Below are 23,004 nucleotides of genomic sequence, written 5' to 3' on the forward strand. Positions count from 1 at the left end.
TAGCAGAGCCAATAACACACCCTTTACTGGCTACCTTCCTCCCGTGTCTTCCACACCCCCATTGGTGTTTTCTAGAATCACTTCCCAAATAAGTCTCAGGGGCTGCTTCTGCAGAACCACTCAGAAACAGCCAGAAGGTCTTTCCTGTAGCCTGCCTCTTCCTCCCAGTCTTCCTTAGGAACCCCCCCTCCCCCGCCCCTGCCCGCCCTGCTCCGGCTCTGGATTCTCCATCTCTCATTCAAGCAGCAGATCAAGGCAACATGCTCTGTGTCCGTCCTCTGGCTCTCTCTAGTCCTGTGGGTCTTACAGCTTAAGCTGAGAGCAAAGGATTCATTTACCCTTCAGCAAAATCTCTATGAAACCAACCTCCTTTCCAGCTGCCTAACCTGGTGCCCGAGGCTGTCATCGACCTGTCCCAGCTTGTGGCCCAAGCAAACCCGGCCTGGGCCAGTTTGATCTCAGGGAGAAACACTGCACTTCGGAAGGTCAGAACGTTCATTCAAAGTCAGCAAAAATAAAATTTAATTGTGCGCCGCAGGTATGGGCAGTCTGTCCTTCCCCGGGAGTGACAGCCAGCCTGTTCTCTCCAGAGCAGACGGGCTCTGGAAGGATCCCTGAGTCTGGCCACCTTGGGTGAGCCGCCTCAGCCCATGAGAGGGGTCTGCTTCCAAACAGGGGAGGTGCACAGTGCATGGGGATTCCCCCAGCACTTTCCACAGGCCTCTTGGCCCCCTTCTCGTCGCCGCAGCCAGCTCTGACTCCTAGAGTAGCCAGGAGCTTCTTTGGTCCACAGCTACCCTATGGTATCTTTCGGGGAACACAGCCTTCCAGCTCCAGCAGCTCCGGCCAGCCCTCGTACTTGTTTGTGTCTGGGTTGTTCTTTAAGAACTAGAGAGAGAGAGAGAGAGAGAGAAAGAGAGACGTGGCCCACAGGGGAGGCTGTTCAGAATTCACACCTGAATTTTCATTGTGCTTTTAAACCTCATGCCTTCACTCACTTTGTTCTGGCTTTGGCCCCATGGGGAGGTGGTGGTGTTGGATATAACCAGCCCATTTCATAGGAGGGGAAACTGAGGCTCAGAGGGACTACAACTTGTCCAAGGTTTTACAGAGGGGATCAGAGCTCAGTCATCCCTCGGTGCCTTGGGGGTGGGGGGCGGCGGGGAGCACCAAGCGTGGGAGGTGGGCTTGCCGAGCATTAGCTCCTCTGCCAAATTCTCTATCAGCCCCTCTAGGACACCCCCAGACAACCAGAACAATGAGAAGAAGCATCCTAGCAATTCGTGAACACTTGTCCTATGCCAGGCACAAAGTACCTTATGTTTTTATTCCTTATGGTAGCCCCAGGAAGGGCATACCATTATCATCCCATTCTATAGATGGGGAGCCTGAGGCACAGAGGCCCAAAGTAACTGCCTGTGGCCACTTAGTTGGTAAGTGGCAGAACCACTTTGTAATATTAATTAAAAGTAAATAGAATAAAATCAGTTAAGATTGTGTTTAAAGTGCCTGGGCTTAGTTTACGGAAGAAACGAATGTAAGTGGCAAAGTCTACCAGTGGGATAATCGTGGCTCACCCTAGGGAATAAAGTCATTCTAGATGCTGCTTCTCTAACGCCCAGCGCCCCGTGTGTGGGAACAAAGGACTAGGTGGTTTCGATCACACCGTGGCCTCCGATTCATTTCCGGGTGATGGGTCGACTTGCGTGCTTCTTCTTTGCTGTCTTGGCCCGGTTTTGATGGGTTTGGAAGCTGGGCTTTATGAAGAACCGCGCCTGTGGCCTGAAGCCTCTTCCCTGCCTCCTGCCCTGCTCCCTCCCTGCACCTCACACAGGGATGCGCTGGAGCCCCCCACCCGATGTCTGTGGTCTTCACCCGGGGGCTATCAACAGAGGGCTCCCTCCTTTTCTCCTCCAGCACAAGCTACTTTGTACAGTCATTTTTAAAAAGTAATTTCTAACGACCTGAATTCATTCTCTTAGAAACTCATGCATACAAACAAGGCCAGCATTTTCTAGACAGGGCAAAGACCGTTGCAGCCCATTGTGGTCCCCCCCCCCAACCTGGAGTTCAGCCTTCTGACGCTGTCCCTCCCTGCCACCCATGGCCCCTTCCCTGCAGACTGCTGTGCCTCTTGTCTGCTGCCTGGGCCTCCTCCCTGCCTTCTCCACACTTCTCCGTGCTCAGCCGGGGAGGCTGTGCTAAAAGCATCAGGACGGGAAATCTTTGTGGAGGCAGGCTGACCTGATGACAGCTGCATCTGCATCGCTGAGTAGCTCAGACCTGAGCAAGCTGGTTAAAACCTCTCCATGCCTCCGGATCCTGGACTGTGAGATGGGAGGATAATTGTACCTGCTTCATGTGGGAATCAAAGAAGGCGCTGCAGGTAGCTTGCTCAGCCGAGCCTGCACAGAGCAAGTGCTTGCTGAATGCTAGCTAGTCTTTCTTATATATCAATCTGTGCTTGTCGCTTTCCTGCTTAAGCCTTCCATGGCTCCCCACTGCCTTCGGGATAGAATTCACTCACCTCGCTAGACCTTTATGCCTGAATCATCGACTCTTAGCTGCTTCTGGGCAGAACTGAATGTTGTCACCTCCAAAGATGGGGCTACTTCATGCCCGGGGAAGATCTGGCTAGTTCTCCCACATTTTGGAACTGCTCTGAGCTGGGGACGCACAGATGGGGGACAGGGAGAGAAGGTGCAGCATTTCCCTGCGGGTTCCCAATGCTGCCTTAACTCCCCTTTCCTCCTCTGAGCAATCCTGAGACTCCATTGCTGGGGGGCATCCCAGACCCTGCTTGGGGACACCCCTGGGTAGTGACCGTAGAGCCACATGTCATGGACCCCTGCTGACCCCTTCCATATCAGGTGGGCTCTCCTGTGTCCTCCTCTTGATGCAAGTTTACTCTCTCCACAGGGAGCTTAGAAGGGGACAGCTCCTCTGGTCCAAACCTCTCTCTTCAGGTGGGGAGCCTGAGCCCTTGGGGGGAAAAGGGGTGTGGCTTAGGTTTCCATTGGGACCAGAAGCTAGGCATCCCCCCTTCTCTGGGCTCCCCTCTCTGCCTGTCATGCAGGCTTCATCTCTACATTCCTTTCTCTTTTTTTCCATGCCTCTCTTGCCTTCATCCTTCTTTTCTCCTTTTCCTTCTCTTTTTTGGTACTTATCCGATAATTTATTATGACCCACCTCCTTGCAAAATAGTCAAGGCCACTTCCTGCTGGGGGATTACCCAGTCAGGCCACCCTGACCTCTAGGGGTCCCCACACCATTCTTCCAAGCCACCCCAGTCCTTGTCCATCTATCCCTGGCAACTTCCCCCCACCCCACCCACTTCACTGGGATGGGATGCCACCAGGAACCCACCTGCTCAAAGGGGCTTTTGTCCTTGAGGTCTTTGGCTCCTAAAAAGACCCAGCTATCTCTGAAGCCCAGCTGCTTTGCGTAAGAACTGCCCAGGCTGGAGAGGAGCTTCCTGGTCTCATCATTCAGTCTGCAGAGGAGCAGAGAACACGGTGAGGTAGAGGGGTGGGGGAAGGGTCAGGTTCTCAGGCCCTCGGCCTACGAGCAGAGTTGTGTTCAGGAAGAACAGGGCTGAGTGGCAAGGACTTCTCTCAAGAAGCCACTTGGAGGGGGCTGGAGAGGTGTTAGTACAATTTTGCTTCTGTTTACAAATATACATGTTTATTTGGAAAATATGGAACATCACAGAGGAACTAAAAATTAGAGTCTCACCCCGCTTGACATAATCATTATAAAATTTTAATATATTTCCTTCATGTCTTTTTTTCCCCCAGGTACTGTGGGATCATACCAATGCTTTTACAAACTGCTTCTTTTTTTCCTCTTAATGCTAAAAGGTGAGCATTCTTCCATATCCTTAAATTATTTTCTACATCATTTTTGATGCAATATATATATATATATATATATATATGTATATAATATGTCACCTACCAGCATGTGTCATAATTTCTATAACTAGTAGGTCTTTATTGGACAGGGACAGTGTGTCCAGTTTTTTACTGTTGTAACCAAGGCTGTGGTGGGCCTCCTAGAACATGTACACTTGTGTGGTTATTTCCCTAGGAAAAGTTGCCAGAAGATAGAGCCAGCAGGAGAGTGGGAAAAGGCACTTAGGGCTTGGAAGCATTTGGTTTGCCATGGCCTGGCAGGTGGAGGTTCCCACTTACCTGGTTCCTGGGTCGTCATAGGAAGCCACCAGCACGAGTGCGCCCTCTGGAATTTCTTTAAGGAATTTCACCAGCAGCTTCACTTCTGCGGGAGGAAGGAAAGGAGGGTGCTGGTCATTTAGGGGAAGTGGCCACTGGTCATTCTCATTCTCTGCTACTGCTCTGATGAACCAGGAGTGGCCAGCAGCAGGCTGACACTGAGCTCCGTCTGAAGCTCTGGAGCCGGTAGGAGGTGGCATCCGGGGTGGAGCTGTCTGCAGCCCTTGTCCAGGGGAGAGCAACGTGCACAGAGCAAGGGTAGCCTCATTCAGGTGGTTAAGCGTGGACATTGGAATTTGAAAATTCCACAGGCAATTCAGATGTGCAGCCATAAGTGAGAGACATTGCCCTAAGGGCCCTTGGGGACCTACACCCAAGGTATGGAGGTCTTTGGCCCCTAAGAAATCATCTCTCAACATCTCTGGGCTCTTTGCATACCCTCCGCCACCTCCTTCTACACTAGTTAACCACCTAACTTGTCTGTCCTGACTTTAGAGGATAGACCCACTGGACCACAGGCAACTCAGGTCACTGAGAGAGAACATTAGTGTCCTACAGATCCCAGCTTACACCAAAGAGCAAGCTTCCCTTTGCATCTTGAACACCGCACTGCAGGTGCAAAATCTGTGCATTTAACAGAGACAGGCCTAGCTGCAGCACGTTGGGGAGGGATCAGCACCCAGCTGGAGCTTATCTTTATGGCCATCTTTGCTGCATAAAAAGTGATAACTTATGGCAGCGATATAGGTTCCTTTTTAAGATTATTTAGGTTAAAAAAGTGAGCTGATTCAAAGGAAAATACTAACAATTCAGACGGTACCCTGGACATGGCATAAAGTATGCAAGGGGCTCTTGAATGGCTGAAGAAGTATGGGCAAGACTGGCCTAGTGGGAAAATCAGGGCTGTATCTGTCACACAAGGATGATCAGTAGCACTGCCCAGAGAATTTTTGTAAAGAGCAAATGTGACGATGACTCTCGGGCATACAGAAAGTGCACTATAATGGAACTGCAATTCTTAGCAGCATCTGTAACATAATTTTGGGGGGCCAGTGCAAAACGAAAATGTGGAGCCTTTTGGGGCACCAAGCTGGCTCAGTCGGTAGAGCATGTGACTCTTGATCTCTGGGTTGTGAGTTTGAGCCCTACGCTGGGCATAGAGATTACTGAAAAATAAAATCTTAAAAAAGACAAGGAGACTTTTGTTAAAAAAATATTAAGAATTTCAAGATGGCAAAACTAGATTATCAAACCAAACCTGAATTCGCTCTAAGCACAGGGCCCTGTATGGCCACTCCACCCATAGGTCCATGCCCATGAAGACAAGCCAGTTCTTATATTCCCTGAGGATCCCTTGGACCTAGGGGAAGAATCAAGTCCTGAAAGCCAAGGTCAGCTGTCAACCAGCTCGGTAACACAGAGGCCTGTGTAGTCCATGACCACAACCTGTCCTCAAATGCTTCTGTTTTTGGGTCCCCGTCAGTCATGGTTACATTCAACTTGATAATAGGGCAATATAAAATTTAGTGTTTTTCTTAAATTATTTTTTCCCCCTTTTCATTCTGACAATGACCTCCTTGCTTCTGAGTCCTGTGGATGGAGTGAGGGAGAAGGGAAGGGAAGGGAGAACACTGAATGAGCCCCCCATGTCCTTTCTCCAGCCAGGCAGGGCCCCTCCCACTGATTAGTGTGGGTTACCATTCAATCCCCACGTCAGTCTCATGAAGGGGACACTGTGGATTCCCTCCATTTTACAGATGACAGAACTGAAGTTCAAGAGGTGTCATTGCCTCACCCTGAAGTCTTTGACTCCAAAGACTGGACCTTGTCCATAAACCTGGCCCCTGGCCACCCTGAACACCTGGGGGGGGGTGGGTCCTGGACAGAGAACAAATGACATCCTCTGGCCCTCGGCCAATAGTCTACCCCACGTTCTTCTCACCCCTGTCTTAGCTCTGTCCCACACCAGGAGGGGACTTGCGTGCCTGCATGTGGACACCCCCAGTCTGCTGTTCCAAGCTCTGTCCACACCACCCTCCCCTCCAGAAACTGCCAGGCCCTGGCCAACCTTCAGTCCTAAAGGTGTATCTGTGGCTTCTGCCCAAGGGGGTCACACCTCGAAGACGTCTGCGTGGGCCCTGATGCAGGCTTCCAGTCGGCACCTCCTCTGGCCTTGCAGACCCTACCTGAGAGGTGGGACTCAGGTGGAGGATGGCCATCATAGGGCCCATGGGATCCTCTGAAGCCCTGGGCACAGGACAGGGTGCCGGCTCGCGTCTCTAAGTGTGGTTACCTTGCAAACATTCGCAGCTGTGACTTCGGGCACCAGACTCCCATTTCAATGCCTCCTTTTTTTGCAAGGCCAAGAGGGCTTCCCACTTTCTCGCTGCCTGGCTTTGTCTCCTCTTGGGCTTGTGCGGTTAGGTGGGCACAGTAGGGGAGTGAGGCCCGAGCCTGGAGCTGGGCCCTGAGGTTGCAGGCACAGGGGAGGGTAGCCTAGCTGAGCTGGGCTCTGAGAAGGGGGGTGAGCTCAGTTCACCTATCCTGATGGAAACCGGCTTTTGCAGGACCAGGACTCCTGCTGCCTGCAAGGGGCCGCTCAGCTGCTTTTCCAGTTCTTATTGAGGCTCCTGTGTCAGAGGGAGGGAGGTGGGTTGCCAGCTGGGCAGTGGGTGGCATAATGGGTCTGGGACTTATTCCACCATGTTTTGGAAGATATCGGGATTGTTGGGTGAGAGTCCTGCCCCCACCATGGCTTTGCCAGTCAGCCTGTGGGCGAGGAAGCTGCTGGTGGGAAATTTCAGCCCAGGTAGGTCAGTGTCCTATAAGGCAAGGAGGACAGTGGGGTGGCTACATGTACAGAGAGGTTCAGAAAGCATGCCTGTGCACAGAGAGAAGAAAAGATGTCTGTAGAAAGATGCAGAGAGCTTGGAGCCTCAGAGATATCCTTTCTGGACCTTGGGAGGCCTTGTCCTGTCCTTGGGCCCAGTGGAGACCCTGCAGCCTTAAAATATAATACTCTTCACCCAGCAGAGCAAACTAGGCCGTATGTCCTTGCCCTAAGCACTTCAGGGCACACATGCCTGGCCTCCACCTGCCAGCACCGGCATATCTTTGCCTGAAGGTCTTCTCCCACCTCCAGACCTTCCTTTGTGCCCTGGGGCAGGCCAGAAGTGTGGGAAGTGCCAAGGAATTAGGGGCGGGAGCACCCCAGCTCCCTTGCCCCTTGAGACCTCTCTGAGGCATGTGTTGGACACTGGCTCCTGAGTTCCAGTTGCCCGCAGCGTTCAGCTTGATGACACATCGCACTGGCTATCTTCCTTTCCCTGTCTCACTTCCCGCTGATATTTTCTGAGGTCACCTCCTTCCAAGTCAACCGCTGCCCTTGAATCCTTGTCTCAGGCTCTGCATCCAGGAGAGGAGTTTCAAAGACAGCAGGATGGCGTCCCACCCCCACCATGCTTCTTTCTGGTTGTCTCCTGCAGAAACCAGAGCCAAGCGTCTTAACACCCCATGGCTCTCTTGCCACAGGAAGCGGCTCAGCCCACCCTGTGACCTCAGTGCCAACAGAGAGGTGCCTACCTCCGGAGTACATGTCGAAGCATTTCTGTGTTAGCACCATTCCTGTGGTTCCTAGGGATGAGAGAGCAAAACTGTGATTTCCTGGAATGTGTCATCCTGCCTATCGTTTTGCAGAAAATGGCTACTCTTTAAGGTCTAAAAATAGAATAATAATGGAGTAAAATCAGGTCCTGTGGAAAGCATGCAGCGCTAAGTAGGTGCCCACTAACCTTTGGGCTGATCTGAAAGGTACAAGAACACAATGGTGGAGGATCTCTGGAATCGAACGGTATCCAGCTAATCTGGGTCTGTGTTTTGCCTTGCCACTTCCTAATGCACCACTTAGTATTTGGACCTCAATTTTTGCATCTGAAAAATGGGCTATGGGAACTAAGCGAGATGTACTTCAAATAGGTAGTAAACACAAGATAAATTTCAGCCGGAAAACAGTAATAAAAAGAACTACAGCCATCATCATTATTCCTACCTAAACAGGAAATCTGTAATTTGAGTCCTCCGACTCTGGAAGGCAAAGGGCCTTGCCGTGGGCTGAACTGTACCCAGTGCTCGGAGTCTAGTAATCTGAATGGCGTTTGTGGGTTTTGCAAAGGGTCCAAGTCCTACAGAAAACCAGGTGTTCTGGGGAAGTCGCAGTTCTCACGCTCCGCCACTAGATGGGGGTGTTGCAGAGGGGATGGCAGATCTACGTTTTCACCCCTGGTCCCTTCCCCCTTGCGTTAGCTTGTGGATCCGGGAAGAGGGTGGGGACAGGGGCCTGGGTAGTGGAGGCTCTCCTGCTGGGTGGGGGAGCTCACAGTGCAGCCCTTACTGGACTCTCAGAGCCACTAGTGTAGGGTCCTTGGAAGGGGGGGAGGGGTCTATGTACACATGAAACTATGATCATGTGCGTTTGTGGATTTTTCTGGAATTAGGGGGAAAAGGTGCAGACTGAAGTTTCTTAAAGGAATCTCTGCTCCCTAAAAGGTTGAGAACTACCAATACTTACCGATCTTTTTGATGGCTTATTATACAGTTGAGACTGTGAAGCCCTGAGAGTGATTTGTTGGACTTCCCCGCAGCTGGCATGCAGTAGGTGCTACATAGATGTTTGGAGAGGATTTTAGTCTAGGGAAGTAAGTAATTCAGCTGGGTGATTAAGACCTGGAGTCAGCCAGATCCGGGTTCAAATCTATTGGCTGTGTAACCTTGGGCAAGTTGCCTAACCTCTCTGAACTTCCATGTCTTACCTCCATACAGAGTCCATAGCTCCATTCTAGCATCGGGGTGAGGCTGAATGACATAGCACACAGTGAATGCTCTGTAACAGCTCTTGGTGTTACTGATGCCTGTGTTCATCTTTGGGCTTTGTGAGGGGAGGAGAGGGAGGCCCCAAGCTAAGCCTGTCTCATTGGACACTAGTCATAGAGGTTGTCTCCTGCAGTGGCCCATTTCAGGGAAGAGAGAACCAGCAGGTTTCAGCCAGATGGGCTGCAGCCAGGGCCAGTTCCTGCCCTTCCCACTGGGGTGAGGGGTGGGGGTGTGTGTGGAGATTAGGTGAAACAGGCCCTGTAGACTGAGACCCCTACAGTCATCTGCCGGCATGCCCTCCCTGTAGGAAGCGGCCGCCAATGCAGTGAGTCAGGTCTTGCTCTCCTTCTCAAGACTGGAGGAGGCGTGCCCTGCTCGGCCTCCTGCCCCTCCCAGGCCCCGCTTTTCCTGGGCTGCCTTCCGACCTCCCACTCTGGGTGAGGCTCCATTTTTGCTTTAGGCTTTGACCTTTCCCCTGACTCGGCAGGATTTCTTGGCAGAAGGGGAATGTCTCCCTAGGAGTCCCATCCTACCCTGTCACTTCCTAAGTGTGTTCATGTGGTCATGACACACACAAGCTTGACCTTTTCCTTCCGGAGCATCTGCTGTGCCCTTTTTTCCACCTGCCCTGACCTTTGTCCCAGGAAGTAGCTCTTAGATTCAGGGAAATGGCCTGCGCTCTCCATCTAAGAGCCAGAGGCAGAGAGAGAGGAGGGTCTTGGCTGGGGCAGACCACCTGGTCCTTACTCCACCCCTGTAAACCCACCCCTCCTGAAATGTGTCCCTGTTTCAGGCATGGCTAGAAGTTGGTCTTCCTGCTGGAGATGCAGGGTAGTAAGGCTGTGGGCCTTCCTCCAGGTCTCCTTGCCCCCAGCCTCCCTGTTCCAAGCTGGAAGGAAGTTTCTGGAATGCAGGGCTGGACCCTCATGCCCTCCTCAAAGCCTTTCTGAGGCTCCCTATTGACTTTAGCTTCAAGCTCACACTTCTTAGTAGAAGGCTTAGCCCTTCATCCTCTCGCCCTGCCTGCCTCCCCATCTGTACCTGTCATCCTGCCCGCTTCTCTGTGTAGCCAGGAAGACCCTGTGTGGCCCCCAAGCCCTCTTCCCCGCTTCTCCCTTCTCTGCTTCCTGTACAGTGTTGCCCCTGCCTCGAAGGAGCCTCCCCCACTTTTTCCCTGGTCAACCCCCACGATCCTTCAGGCCTCAGCTGACCAGCACCTCCCTCTGGAAGCCTCCCCTGACTACCCCCATCCCCAGCTGTCTGTCCCAGTTCTCAGAGCTGTGCTTCCTCCTCCTTCATAGATGTTCACCACATTGTAGTGGTTGTCAACTCCATGGACAGGCCAGGACCTGTCCTTCTAGTTCATGGCTGACCCCTAGTGCTTCTGTACAGGGCCTGGCCCACAGTAGCTGCTGACAGTATTTGATGAATGAGTGAATGAAGGTGTGCAATCAGCTCATGATCTCACATTGTTGTTGGTTGTCCCTCAGGGTTTCATGTGTGTTGGCTTAGGCCGCATGGATGGGCCTTGAGGATGGGCTCATGTTTCATAGGAGAAGTGTATCTTCCTGGGATAGTTGCTCACGGTGGGGGCCTGGTCAAGACTCTGGTGGGTGGGACCAGGTCTTTTAGACCTTCTGTCCCATGGGCTTTCCCTCTGGAGCACTGCTGGATGGCCCCAGGTGTGTAGTAGGAGCTGAGCCAGTGTTGGTTGAATGAATGTGTAACTACCTCCCCCGCCCCCGCCCCAGTCCTAAGAGCATGGAGGGGGCTGTCTGGGGGATAGGTCAGCAGCTCACCATTCACCAGGGCAATATTCAGGCCTCTGCCCACGTTGTTTTTCACAGGACTCATGATCCTGACAAAGAAGAAGAGAAACAAAATACAACAGTTGGGCCCAAACGTGGAACGAACACTCTGCTTTTGTGACTCGGGAACTCCGAGAGGGCCCACATGGCACTCTGCAGAAGCATCAGGAAGCACACAGAATAATTTGGGCCATCTGTTTTCTCCTGGAAACAAGCGGTGGGCTGGATTCTCTGAGGAATTCTCATGGCATGTTTGGACCAGAACAGTCTGCTCAGAAAAGAGAGAAGGTCCCTGCCTGGGGCTCTGAGGTGTTGGAGGTGGGACCAGGCTACCTCCCCAAGCAGTGAAGCCTGGCTGCTGGGAAGAAGGCAGAACCCAGAACATTGCTGCTGTCCTGCAGCCAGGGATCGCTGTGTAGAGCCCAGCTGTGGCCCTACCTGCCCAGCATCCACACCCCAGTCCTCTGGCTCTCTTGGGAAAACTGTCCTGTACTCTCAGACCAGGTAGTTCTTGGGACTCAGTCTCCCAGGTCTGGACAAATAGAGCATACTGTGCCCCTGGTCACAGTGATTGAGCCTGGTATGGTCATGTGACCCAGGCCAGCCAATGAAACTCAGTCTTGGGCCTTTTGCAGGGATAATTTGGGTGGGAGAAAGCTGTCTTCCCAGTGGGGTGCCAGCCTGGGCTAATATGCCAGCCAACCAGTGGCCTCCCTCCTTTACATGAAGCAGCCCATTCTCATGTCCCAAAAACTGAATCTAACAGAGGAGAACAGAACTAAAGATGGTATGAAAGGGACCCTTGATGACGTGGTTTGAACCCCTGGATCCAGCTGGTCCTGAAGCCCGCTGTCTCTGGCCTTTTGTATATATGAACCACTAAGTTCCGTGTTTTGCCTGAGTTGGAGTTTGGTTCAGAAACCTGACTAAAACATCTGTGTCTGGCTTCTTTAGTGGGATAAACTTACCGTCCCCAGGGCCTTTACTACCTGGCTTGGATAATGGGTACACAGTATTTCTCTTGAACCTAAGTAGAAGTCTTGGCACCTGCTGCATCTGAACTTTGGTGCCTAGATCTTGACTTTGAACCCTCCCCAGAGGCATCCCCCTTTATAGGAAGCCCAGCAGTCTGGGTATCACACAGACCTGAGTTCAAATCCTGACTCTACCACCAGTTAGCTGGGTAATGCTGTCTGAGCCTCAGTTTCCTCACCAATTATAGTCCCACCTCTGGGAGTGTTGGGGGATTGAATGAGATGAAGCCACAAAGCATCTCGCAAGGTGCTGGCAGATGGAGATGCTGCTGGGACTATTGTTATTTGTGACTCATCCACCCAGAGTAAAAGGAAGCCAGTGGAAGGTATGGGCTGCTTTCAGGGCCTGCCCTCGCAGCTTCTGACTTTGTGAATGAATGCATGAGTGAATGGAAAGAAAAAAAAAAAACACAAGACACTTACACCTGGTTTTCGAAGCACATGGTAGGGCCCACGACGTTAGCAGCCCCGCTGCTGATTTTAAAGGCGAAGAACTCTTTTGGGCAGGGCTTAGCGAGGCCACACTTGGCCCTCATGACTGCTGTTGAGGGAACAGAACAACTTTAGCATTAGCAGCTCAGGAAGGGACCCAGGAGGAGGAGGGGGAGGGGCCCGGGATCAGGCGCAGGACTGAGCTCAGAGGCCTCCTCCCCAAGGAGCCTTTGCTGACGGCCCGAGTCTGGGGGGTTTGCCCCTGTGTTCCCATGATGCCTCCAACAGTCCCCGTCAAAGACACAGGACACTGGTCGTGTGGTCTGACCACCCTAGAATTCATTTTCGGGGTTCCCATGGCAGCTCTAGCCCCAGCCCAGTGCCTGACTCAGCACACAGCACCCCCAGAACTAGTGTGGAGGAACGAGTGGTGGTTAATTACCACCCTGGTTATTACCAGGGTCGCTGTGATGAAGGGGTTCTCTTGAGAACCTCTCTCTAGGGCCACAGCAGCCTTTTGAGCTCCCAGAGGCCCCCTGTTGGCAACCTCCTGGGGGCCCCAGCATGGTGGGTAGGACGCCTCACCAGCCAGGTTCCCGAGTCTTCAACTTCCTTGCGTATCAACATCCTTATCTGTGAAATGGGATAAATAGGGTGCCTTTCCCACTGGGTTCTTGTGAGGAATAAGTGGGCACAGGTTGAGGCTCAAGACATATTGGGTAGTCTTCTTTTTTTGAAAAACTTTGTTTTAATTATTTACTGATTTTTGAGAGAGAGACAGAGAGAGAGAGAGACAGAGAGAGAGAGAGAGAGAATCCTAAGCAGGCTCTGTGCTGTGAGCATAGTCTGTGCAGAGCCTGATGTGGGGCTCGAAACCACGAACCATGAGATCATGACCTGAGCTGAGATCAAGGGTCAACCGCTTAACCGACTGAGCCACCCTGGCGCCCCTGGGTATTCTTCTTATCACTCATTTAGTGATCATACTGAACACCTACTATGGGCCAGGCCCTGGGATACAATAAGGAACAGGCAGGTGGTTCTGGTCCTCTCTCACTCCATGCTTAGAATCCACTGAGGATTCAGTACGTGGCACCTCTGATTATTGTGGCTGCCATTAAGACCTGTGCCTTCCCCGCGTGGGCCTCAGAGGGCAAACCCAGGGAGGGTGTGAAAGGCAGGAAACGTATACAGGACCCCCAAACACAGCCGCTGAGCCACTCGGGCCTCAATCGACCCTTTGTGAGCTGGGACATCCGTCACCTGTGCTTTCAGCCTGGCAGGCTTTAATTTATATTAATGCCTTGTGTTTTTGTTTTTTTAATACCATCTGACAGGAAAATACCTTTAGGGAGGGCTGGGTAAACACGGACTTAGAGAAAGTTCACCTGCAAAAGGAAGGCGGTGATTGGGCAGCCCCTCTCCTTCAGCCCTGTGCCAGGCATCTAGCTGAGCTATGGCAGTGCCTGCTTGGAGCAAACCCACAGGCTTCCTAGGAGAAGCTGGCACATGCCGAAGGCTTGCTGCGTGCTGGGCACTGTGGCAAGCACTTTACATTGATTATCTTGTTAAATTGTGCCTATAACTCCTGTGCCTGGCATATAGTAGGCACTCAATAAATATTCACTGAATAAACCCATGGAGCATGTGGGCAAGGTGATTAGGGGCTCCAGGGCCCTTGGCAGCCTAGAGGGAGCCTTTATGTGTATCAGGGCAAAGGGCCCCTCCGGAGGAGACACAACCCACTGGCACAAGGCTTGGCAAGCCCATGACACCTCTAAGTAAGTAAATGTGCTCCTTCCTAGGAGAGAATGCCACCCACCCCAGGGTGCCCTGCTGCATTTCAGCTCACACGCCTAGTGGGCAGCCCTGGAGGTCTGAGTGCAATGCCTGTCCTAGGCTCCCTGCCCTGCCCCCCTGCCCCAACCCGGAGTTTCAACACACCCAGAGCTCAAACCAGGACATTGTCCCCAGAGTGAGGGCCAGGGATGGAGACACCCACAAGGGGCTGTCCAGGCCTGTGACTCAGGACAGAGAGGGCTGGAGACGTGGACCCAACTCCCTTTCCCCACCTCCTGGAGGGGATCCTTCTCAAGAGGCCTAGTACCTGCCTGCGGGGCTGGCTGAGGATGAGGCGGGGGAGGGGTCCTCCTCTCCTATGAGTCTTGGGGCCCAACCTCTGGCCCCCGGGCCCCTCATGGGAAGGCCAGTTTACTCTTGAGACGAGAGGTTCTCACCTATGCTGGAGGGATTGTTCCAGGCCCCGGCCACCACCCTAGAGTGTGCCCAGAGCCTAATCAACTGCAGCTAAGTCTGATAAACCTGATGTCAACAGGCTGGCTTAAGCAGGCTTTTCTGGAATTGATTTTCTGACCATCCAGCCTTCACAGTCAAGCTACTGGATGAAAGGGATGATGTCCAGGGGTCTGAGCCACCGGGAGGCAGGGGATTTGCTCTCTGGGTTTGGGCTCGGAGGTTGCCCCCACCAGCCGCCTCAAACCCTGAGGCCCGAGCCCTCTGGGAACCCCTAGTGCTGTTGGTGAGGTCATGGAGCTCAGCCCTGGAAGGGGAGCAGTCAGGAACTGTGGGCTACTCTTCAGTAATCTGCGGTGCGACTTGCCAGAAGTCTCTCCCTTTACCTTTGCTGACTGTAAAATTGGGAGTTGGTTTAGATCAGGGTTGTCAAATAGCTTTTCTCTTTAATGTCAGTGGATCTGCTGTTAGAGGCTTAATGATAAAGCTGTAGAGGCTGCCTGTGGGCCTGGAGGGAGAGGGTGCTGGGATTGACCGGTCATGTCGACCAGGGGAGCGGGCAGGGCGGGAGGCAGCACGTGGGCCTGGATTTGCCATCCTCTAGCAGGTGACGCCTGAGCGTTTGGACCAAGGTGTCGTGACACTGTGTCTACTGCAGGATGTGACTCAGGAAGTTTCAGGTCAATGGAGTTGAGGGTGTGGGGCAAGTGGTTCGTGTTGGTCCATACGGTCTTTGCTCTCTGTAATCCCACAGTGCACCGGGGCTCTTCTGTCCTTCTCAGTCAAAATTCTGTTCCTGGAACCACGTCCCTCTTCAGTCACTACTATGTCGAGGTGCAAGAAGGTGGGCCTGGGGATGTTGCCTCTCGCAAGGAGGTGTTGAGACCGTGGGCTCTGGACCACCACATACAGCTGTGTTGCCTTGGCCAAGAGATTTCACTTCTGTGAGTTTCAGTTTGCCCATCTGTAAAATGGGGATGATTATACAGCACCCACACAAGGCTGTGGTGAGGATTGCAGGAGATGCCTGTAAAGCTCTGAACATGGGGTCTGGCACATAGTAGGCCTTCCATCATGGTACTATTATCATCATCATTACTGTCCTTACTCCCACCTTCTCTACTCTTCGGGAGCTTGGGTCCTGGCCAAAGCCCTGCTCAGATGTGTGCAGTGTCCCACATTTGGGGCCTCAGCCACGGGCTCCCCTGCAGCCCCACACATTCCTGCCTCTAGGCCTTTGCCATTCCCTCTTCTCTGATGCCTTCCATGACCCCATCTCATTGGAAGGGGGCAGCCCTCCTGGAGCCCAGAACACTTTGCCCCATCTCTCTTGGCATGTTTGGCACTTCTACCCCAACAGACAATCAACACCCACTTCTGTTTGCCCCTGGGGGCCTCTGTAGTGCCCGACATGGCCCCTCATACTTGGTAACAGGAACTGTGAGTCAAGCCTGGGGTCCCTGCATGATGATAATAAGCACAGCCCCCATCTTCTGGCCCAGGGGCCCAGTGGGGAGGCGGCTGTGCTCGGCCAGGTGCCATGACGGGGAGGCAATCCAGACTGCAGGGCGAGGGGACTGGGGAAGGGAGAGTTGAGCCATAGAGTTGAGAATCTATCAGTGGGCCACAAGGCTCAGGGGCTTCGGAAGGCAACATTGGGCCATGGGAGGAGAGAGCTGGGCAGACTCTGGACACAAAGATGTTTCCAGGACCTGCAGGGCCAGGAATAGCAGCCCTGGGACATCTCACCCTAAAGCAAAGGCAGGGCTGGGGTCATACTCACGGATCTCCTTGGTGACCAAACCTGCCGGAGAGAAGACAGATCTGGTTAGAGAGGAAGTGCTTTGGGTGCTCCCTGCTGGAGGCTGGGGTGTGGGGTGTGGGGCATGGCATTGGCCTGGCCAAGGGATCCTCCTCCCCTGCAGGATGTCCCGCCCTTTCAGGGAGCCCTTGCTCACTTGCCACTGCTACCCCTTTACACACACACACACACACACACACAGCACTTCCTACTCTAACAGAGCATGTTATTAAATGCATAAAATAAAATAGATTAGAAAGGAAACCAACTGTATATCAATACAGAAATAAAACATTAAAAAATAAATTTGTGCTGTGGTAATATATGTGCTTCTATATTAATGCATTAAATAATAAGGTGGGGTGTGTGCAGCCAGGCTAGGAACCCCTGAAGACAATGAATGTTGTCTTTCAGTGGCTGAACATTAATGGTTTTCGATGACCACTGTTCCCACTGGTGACATTTTCTGTCACCGTAAGCATTTCTCGAGACTCTGGATCACGTTAATGCACTTCTGTGTATTCTGTAATTAAGTCTGTTTGTCTCCCCAACTCAGACCATGAGTGGGGGCCACATGTTAGGTCCCTGAGACCTAACATGGAATAGTTGCTCCATGATTGTTGGTTGGAGGTATTGATTTACCTCAGGTAGCTGAGTGCTGGGGTATCCTTTCTTTCTTTCCTTCTTTCTTTTTTCAAGTTTATTTTCTTTATTTTGAGAGAAAGAGAAAGGGAGAATCCCAAGCAGGCTCTGTGCTGTCAGCATGGAGACCGACAAAGGGCTCAATCTCACAACTGATGGTGACCTGAGCTGAAATCAAGAGTCGGAAACTTAACTGACTGAGCCACCCAGGTGCCCCTGGGGTTTCCTTTCAAACACTGTTCTCTTTCTCACCTCAGGCTTGGGCTGTCTCTTCTAGAGGACACACCTGATCTCCACTCCTACTCTGAGCCTCCTGTACTGACCTGGGCCCATCCCTTCCCAGGCTGTCGGTACAGCCACATCAATCTGTATGAAAGCAGTGTCCAGGGACATGTTGGCCACCATGAATCTATATAAATCATCTTGACATGGGTGTGAGCCATGCTTGACAAGAAGTGTATGAGGTGAGGGATCTCGGAGACTCCTCTGTGGGATGACTGGCTTCTTACAGCTGTGAAGTTGTGAGCTAGTCTGGGCCACTAGAGGTTATTATGTTTGATTGTGTCAATGGAGGTGATTCTCTGAATCCAAGGAGAACAAATGCAGAGGCATAGATAGCTGCCTTTTCTCTCCTTCCTTAAAAGAATTTGGACCTGTGAGACCACAGTTCTCATTCCTCCTGACATCTACAGGGAGCATTTGGGCAAGTTTCTTAAGAAAAGAAGGAGATGAGGAAATTTACACCACACCATGAGGTCATGTATGAGTCCACTCCACAACCAAATCTTGGATCACCTCATGGGGCATTTGTGCAGATTATATGAGATTATTCATGTAGGTAACTGGTATTACTTACTCATCCATCATCCCCCCCATCCATCATCCACTCATCTGTTATCCACCCGTCCATCCATCCATCCACCCATCTGTCATTCATTCATTACCCACCATCCATCACCTATCCATCCATCCATCCATCCATTCATTTTTCTTTCACTCATCAAATGTTTACTGAGTATCTGCTCTGCACCAGGTGCTAGAGAAATGGATGTACACAAGATAAAATCCTTGCCTTCAGGAAGCTGACACTCTAGGGGCTGGTGATAGGCAACGACCAAGTAGACAAGTAAATAAACACTGGTGAAGCTCTAAAGGAAACGGGCTGACATGAGAGGCAAAAGTAGGACAAGGGGGTGTGGCTGCAGCTGGGGTGTGCAGGAAAGGTCTCTCTGAGGAGGTCACATCTGAGCAGAGAGCTGAAGTCTGAAAGGAGCTGGCTGCAGAGAGATGTGCAGAAAGAGTGTCCCGGGCAGAGGGAAAGCAGCTGCAGCTGGAAGCCACAATGCTCAGTTTTCTCCCTCTTGGCCTCCCTCTCTCCCTCCCTCCTTCCTTCCTTCTTTTCTTCCTCCCTCTGTCCTTCCTTCTCTTTCCTCTTTCTTCTTGGAATCACATTTCCAAAATGACCCCTTGATGTAGGTGCGTGTTTTGGCCAGGGCCTCGGAACACTTCCATGTTCCCCGTGGGCTCCAGCCTTCCCGACAGCCTCCACCCCCACAAAGGCTGGGATCCCAAAGGCAGCCCACACCATGCCATATCTGGTGGCCCATCTCCTGGGCCACCCACGGACAGAGGGAGGAATATATCCTTGGCCCCGTCCTGGTCCATAGGCCCTACCCCCCAGGAGTGGGCCCCACTCACTCAGCCAGCGGGGCAGACGGATAGTTTTCGCGTTTAAGCTGATGTAGCTGCGAATAAAGATCCATGTGGAGACCAGGGCAAAGACGAGGGCCAGGAAGCGAAGCACACCTGCAGAGCAAGGAAATGCTGCCATGAAGCCACATCACAAGGCCAGATAGCAAGAGTCTTACCAAATCCCCACAGTGAGACCATGCCACGGGACCCCACTGAGGGACCCTGTGTTGTAGCTCCAGATCAAGGCCCACACCTTGGACCGGTTCAGGGGACCACGTGGTGAGACCACGTGTGAATCCACGCAGTGATCAAGTGGTGAGATCACGCTACAAGATTACATGGCAATATTTCCCAAAGTGAAGCCACTGGGAGGAAAAGGTAGAAATGCACCTTCTGGGGCTCCGCTTAGCCATCCAGAGACAGAATCATTGAGGGTGAGGCCTGGAATCTGCACTTTGGAGGCTGGAGAGGTGTGTTGTGAAAGCAGGAGGCAACTTCTACTGCAGACAGCCCTAAGAGGCGAGCCTCCCGGCCGGACGTGGGAAGGCTGCGTCCAGGGCCCCAGGCGGCCGGTGCTGCTGTGTGATGTTGGGCGGACCTCAGGCTCTTTGGGTAGGAGTGCCTCAGTCAGAGTGAACATGGTTCAACACCCTTGCCTCTGAGCCTGCAGCTTGTCGGGAGGGATGTGACAGTTGTCCCTGGTAGGCAGCCTCCAGGGTGGCTTGGGGCCAGCCTCCCACACTTTCCATCACTCCCCCTGAAAGCCACCACAAATAACCACACAATGCTGTCTATAGAAATACACATGGCCTTGCTGCCACGGCTTCCCTGGCCTCGTGGCCAGATGGCTTCCGCATCAGTGGGGAGCAACCCCACGCACAGGACAGACCCCCACCCCCACCCCCACCCCTCTGAGCTCCGTGTCCTGTCTCTTCCCTTACTCTCCCATGAGGGTTAGAAGCAGGCTCCACTATGCCTCCCAGCTCAGGGACCCTAGTGGCCCTGCTGTCATCAGGCCACGTTTCTCTAGCTCCACCCCTGACCTCCATGTGGCCCTGAAATCAACTCCGTGGTCTCATGCTGGTTTCTGGCTACTTGGGGGTAGGGGAGAAGACTCCCTGGATCCTGGGGGGCAGGGCTCAGGTCTGTGGGAGTCCCTCATCTTCTGGGGTGCAGTGTGACTGTAGGCACCCAGAATTCTCCCTGGGTATTATACAGTCATTTTGTTAGGGCACCAGGAGAACAGCTTTTACATACATTATTTCAGTTCATCCTCACAATAAACTTCTCTGTTACATACTATTGACTATCCCCATTTTACAGATGAGGAAACTGAGGCTCAGAGAGGTGGTCACTTGGCTGGTGACAACGGTGGGGTTTGAACCCAGGGAAGTAAGCTGGTCACTTGGCTGGTAAGTGACAATGGTAGGGTTTGAACCCAGGGAAGTAAGCTAACTCTAAAATTTGTGCTCTTCCCCACAGCTGTTTGGGAATATGGATGAATTGTGTCCATTTCTTACTTGGTGCCTCAGTTTCCCTATTTGTACAGAGTATAGCATGAGGGCGTGGATGAGAAGGCAAAGGCTACTCCTTGTGCCCAGCCCCGTGATGTGAGGATTCTAGAATAGCCCTCCTTGAGACAAATATTTTGTCCCTAATTTCCTACCAGGATCAGATATTTCCAAAACAGGGTCACTCCCTGTGATCCCAGCCAGATGGGTTCATCGTGCCAAGCTTCTCTGGTCCCTCAGCCTAGAGGCAGGAAGTCTCCTTTTCCCCTCTTCCAGGCTCCCCCTGGATGGGTTTCCTCCTGGAATTCTGGCCTGACCATTTGAGAGCACATATGGCCAAACAACCTGGGAGTCTAGGACTGCCTGCACTGCTGATCGAAAAATGATTCCCAAATCGATTTCAGACCTCAGCCTTGAGCCTAAGAATCCTTAGAGCCTGACCCTACCTGACACTCTCATCTTGTCCAGGTGAGGAGTGGCTTGGGGTCAGTGTTAGCCTGTGGAGAGAAGGAAATCAAATTGGAAACTGGCACCTGGGGTCTGAAAACAAATAAGGCTGACAATTAGGGACAGGTACCTCGAACAGAGGAGATCACAGACCTTTCGGTTTGGTTCCTCACCATCTGCCATCTGTTCCTTCTCTGCCTCCACCTCTCCTTCACTTTTGTCCCTAGAACTTTATTCAATTCAGCATGTCTTTTTTGGTGCAGACATTGGCCAGTGGAGGAAGGTGAAGTCTGCCAGCCACTGTCTCTTGGAGGGCTGGCTTATTCACTCATCCATCCATTCATCCTCCCTCCCTCCCTCCCTTCCTTCCTCCCTCCCTCCTTTCTTCCTCACTCCCTCCTTTCCTTCCTTCCTTCCTTCCTTCCTTCCTTCCTTCCTTCCTTCCCTCCAGCTAGCCAAGAGACATTGAACTTGAGCTAGCTAGCCCTAGTCAAACCAGCAGGAAGACAGAAGCTCGAGTGAGCTCGAGTGAGAGTACCAAAATGAAGAGTAATGAGGACTCTCCCATGACGGCTGAGTTTGCACAGGGCGCTATATATGCAATTGAATCCTCCTTGAATTCTCACACTCCCCCATTTTAGGGGTAGGTAGACCAAGGCTCGTTATGGTTAAGCCCAGGATTATTCAGCTTGTAAGGATCAGAGTCAGAATTTGGATGCAGGTCTCCACTGCCCAATCCCCACAGGGTCCCATTGCCAGTGCTTTTGTCTCAGGAGAATCGAAATTGGGGTTTCCTCCCTTCTTGAGCCCTGGGCAGGGGTAGGGTTGTCCTTGGCCCCTCCTCCTTTCCCCTGTGCCACCCCCCAAGTGCTGGGCAGTTACCAGTGATTTGGCAGCTTTGAAGACCCCCAGTAAGTCTCTAGAGACAGAATGGAGGGGAGGGCAGGGCTGGTGGTAACTGTTCCACGTCTGTGACCCGCTGCAGCCAGCTGGAGGGGCCCTGACCTCAAGGACTACTCCCACCACTCTTCCTGCCCCTCCCATCCCAGAATCTTCTTTATCCTAAGAATCTATCTCAACAGACGTGGTCTCCAAAGTCCAACTGTCAAGGACCCAGATAAGAGACAGGAGGCTTGAGGTCTGCCACTGAAGCAGTGGGCTGGGTCAGTCCTTGACATTTAAACAAGAGCAAGCTCCAGTGCAAATCTGCATTTCCTTTTGTTAAGCAAGTATAAAAAAAGCTCCCCTCCCCCCACTCTGGCCCCGCCTTCCAGGTCCTTCCAGGTGAGAGAAGTGAGCCGTGCCTGACACCACCCACAGAGATTTTGTGGGACTTTAACTTCCTGAAATTCAAATTACCACCGCCCCCCTTTTTTTCCAGATACAAAAGCATGTTATGCTTTTGAATGTTCATAGGATGTGACCTACAGTGAACAGCGACTTACAGAGAGCCCCGGCCAGGGATGAGGCTGGCAGGACATTCTGTGGGATCCCCATATGTGGAGGCTCCAGGAGAGCTGGGGGCCCAGCTGGATGGAAGGAAGTATGAGGACAGGGTCAGATAGATGAGGTGGCACAGATGAACAGATACTGATATTCGCGGACAGCGAGTCAGAGACAGAGTTTGGAGAGAGCAAGGACAAGGGGACAGGGAGATGGCAGAGATATAAAGAGAGAAAGAATGAGACAGGGACAGAGGATGAGAACAGATAAAGGGGCAGAGGTAAAGAGCAAATACTCACAACATGCACTTACCCAGATTCAAAGGGAGAAAGAGTGCCATTCAGAAAGACATAAGAAAGATAGGACAGAGGCTGGGGCACATACCTGGGCAGGGGGCTAGCTTCTCCCTGGCATGCCCATGCCAAGCAGGGTTCTGGCTTCAGGGTGGGGGTGGGGAGGGGAGGGGCAGCGACGGCTCTTCCAGCCGGACGTGTCCACTCTGCACCTGCAGGGCTCTCCAGTCTCCTGAGTCCCTGGCCGGCTCACCCTGGCAGCCCGTGGGTGCTCTGGAGACTCCAGCTCCAGAGTCGAGGGCTCCGGGACTAGACTGCTGGGGGCGGAGAGGGAGGAAGACCGGCCCTTGGGACAGGTACGCAGGGTGGGGCAAAAATTCCCTCTGTAGCCACCCAGACCCAAAAGTCTCTTTCCTACCTGTTCTTGCGAGATTTGTCTGTCACAACCTGTTATTCAGGTTACGTAGCTGTGGGGCAAAGGTGCAGGGAGAGAGGTCTTCCTGCCCTCGCATGCTGGCTTGAGGCCTAGGCATACATATGGTGGCTC

The 23,004-nt window shown here is 52.5% G+C and overlaps 1 protein-coding gene across 9 annotated transcripts; it reads right to left on the reverse strand.

The window, feature by feature from the left end:
• Positions 1 to 494: 494 nt before the first annotated feature.
• Positions 495 to 22,745, reverse strand: FAM3D (FAM3 metabolism regulating signaling molecule D). 9 transcript variants are annotated; one of them, XM_042979297.1, is made up of 12 exons: positions 21,604 to 21,749; positions 20,875 to 20,950; positions 20,721 to 20,771; positions 18,770 to 18,877; positions 16,412 to 16,432; positions 12,367 to 12,484; positions 10,901 to 10,959; positions 7,815 to 7,865; positions 4,194 to 4,278; positions 3,367 to 3,493; positions 2,528 to 2,666; positions 813 to 888 (listed from the first exon to the last, which is right to left on the reverse strand). In XM_042979297.1, the coding sequence occupies exons 3-11, from the start codon at positions 20,731 to 20,733 to the stop codon at positions 2,532 to 2,534; spliced, it is 717 nt and encodes a 238-aa protein (XP_042835231.1). In that variant the 5' UTR covers positions 20,734 to 20,771; positions 20,875 to 20,950; positions 21,604 to 21,749; the 3' UTR covers positions 813 to 888; positions 2,528 to 2,531. The 9 variants fall into 9 exon arrangements, with proteins under 9 accessions (XP_015394025.1, XP_042835226.1, XP_042835227.1 ...); XM_042979294.1 differs by lacking the exons at positions 20,875 to 20,950; positions 21,604 to 21,749 and adding an exon at positions 22,549 to 22,745; XM_042979295.1 differs by lacking the exon at positions 20,875 to 20,950.
• Between the last annotated feature and the right edge of the window lie 259 nt (positions 22,746 to 23,004).

This window comes from Panthera tigris, chromosome A2 (assembly GCF_018350195.1).
Source record: "Panthera tigris isolate Pti1 chromosome A2, P.tigris_Pti1_mat1.1, whole genome shotgun sequence".
Taxonomy (NCBI): Eukaryota; Metazoa; Chordata; class Mammalia; order Carnivora; family Felidae; genus Panthera; species Panthera tigris.

Coding starts and splice junctions, on each gene's coding strand:
- FAM3D (XM_042979290.1), bottom strand. CDS start 19,403: ATGTTCACTCTGACTGAGGCACTCCTACCCAAAGAGCCTGAGGTCCGC. Junction 12,485..16,411: donor TTTGGTCACCAAGGAGATCC/GTGAGTATGACC, acceptor TTCCCTCAACAG/CAGTCATGAGGGCCAAGTGT. Junction 4,279..7,814: donor CTTCGACATGTACTCCGGAG/GTAGGCACCTCT, acceptor TTCCTCCCGCAG/AAGTGAAGCTGCTGGTGAAA.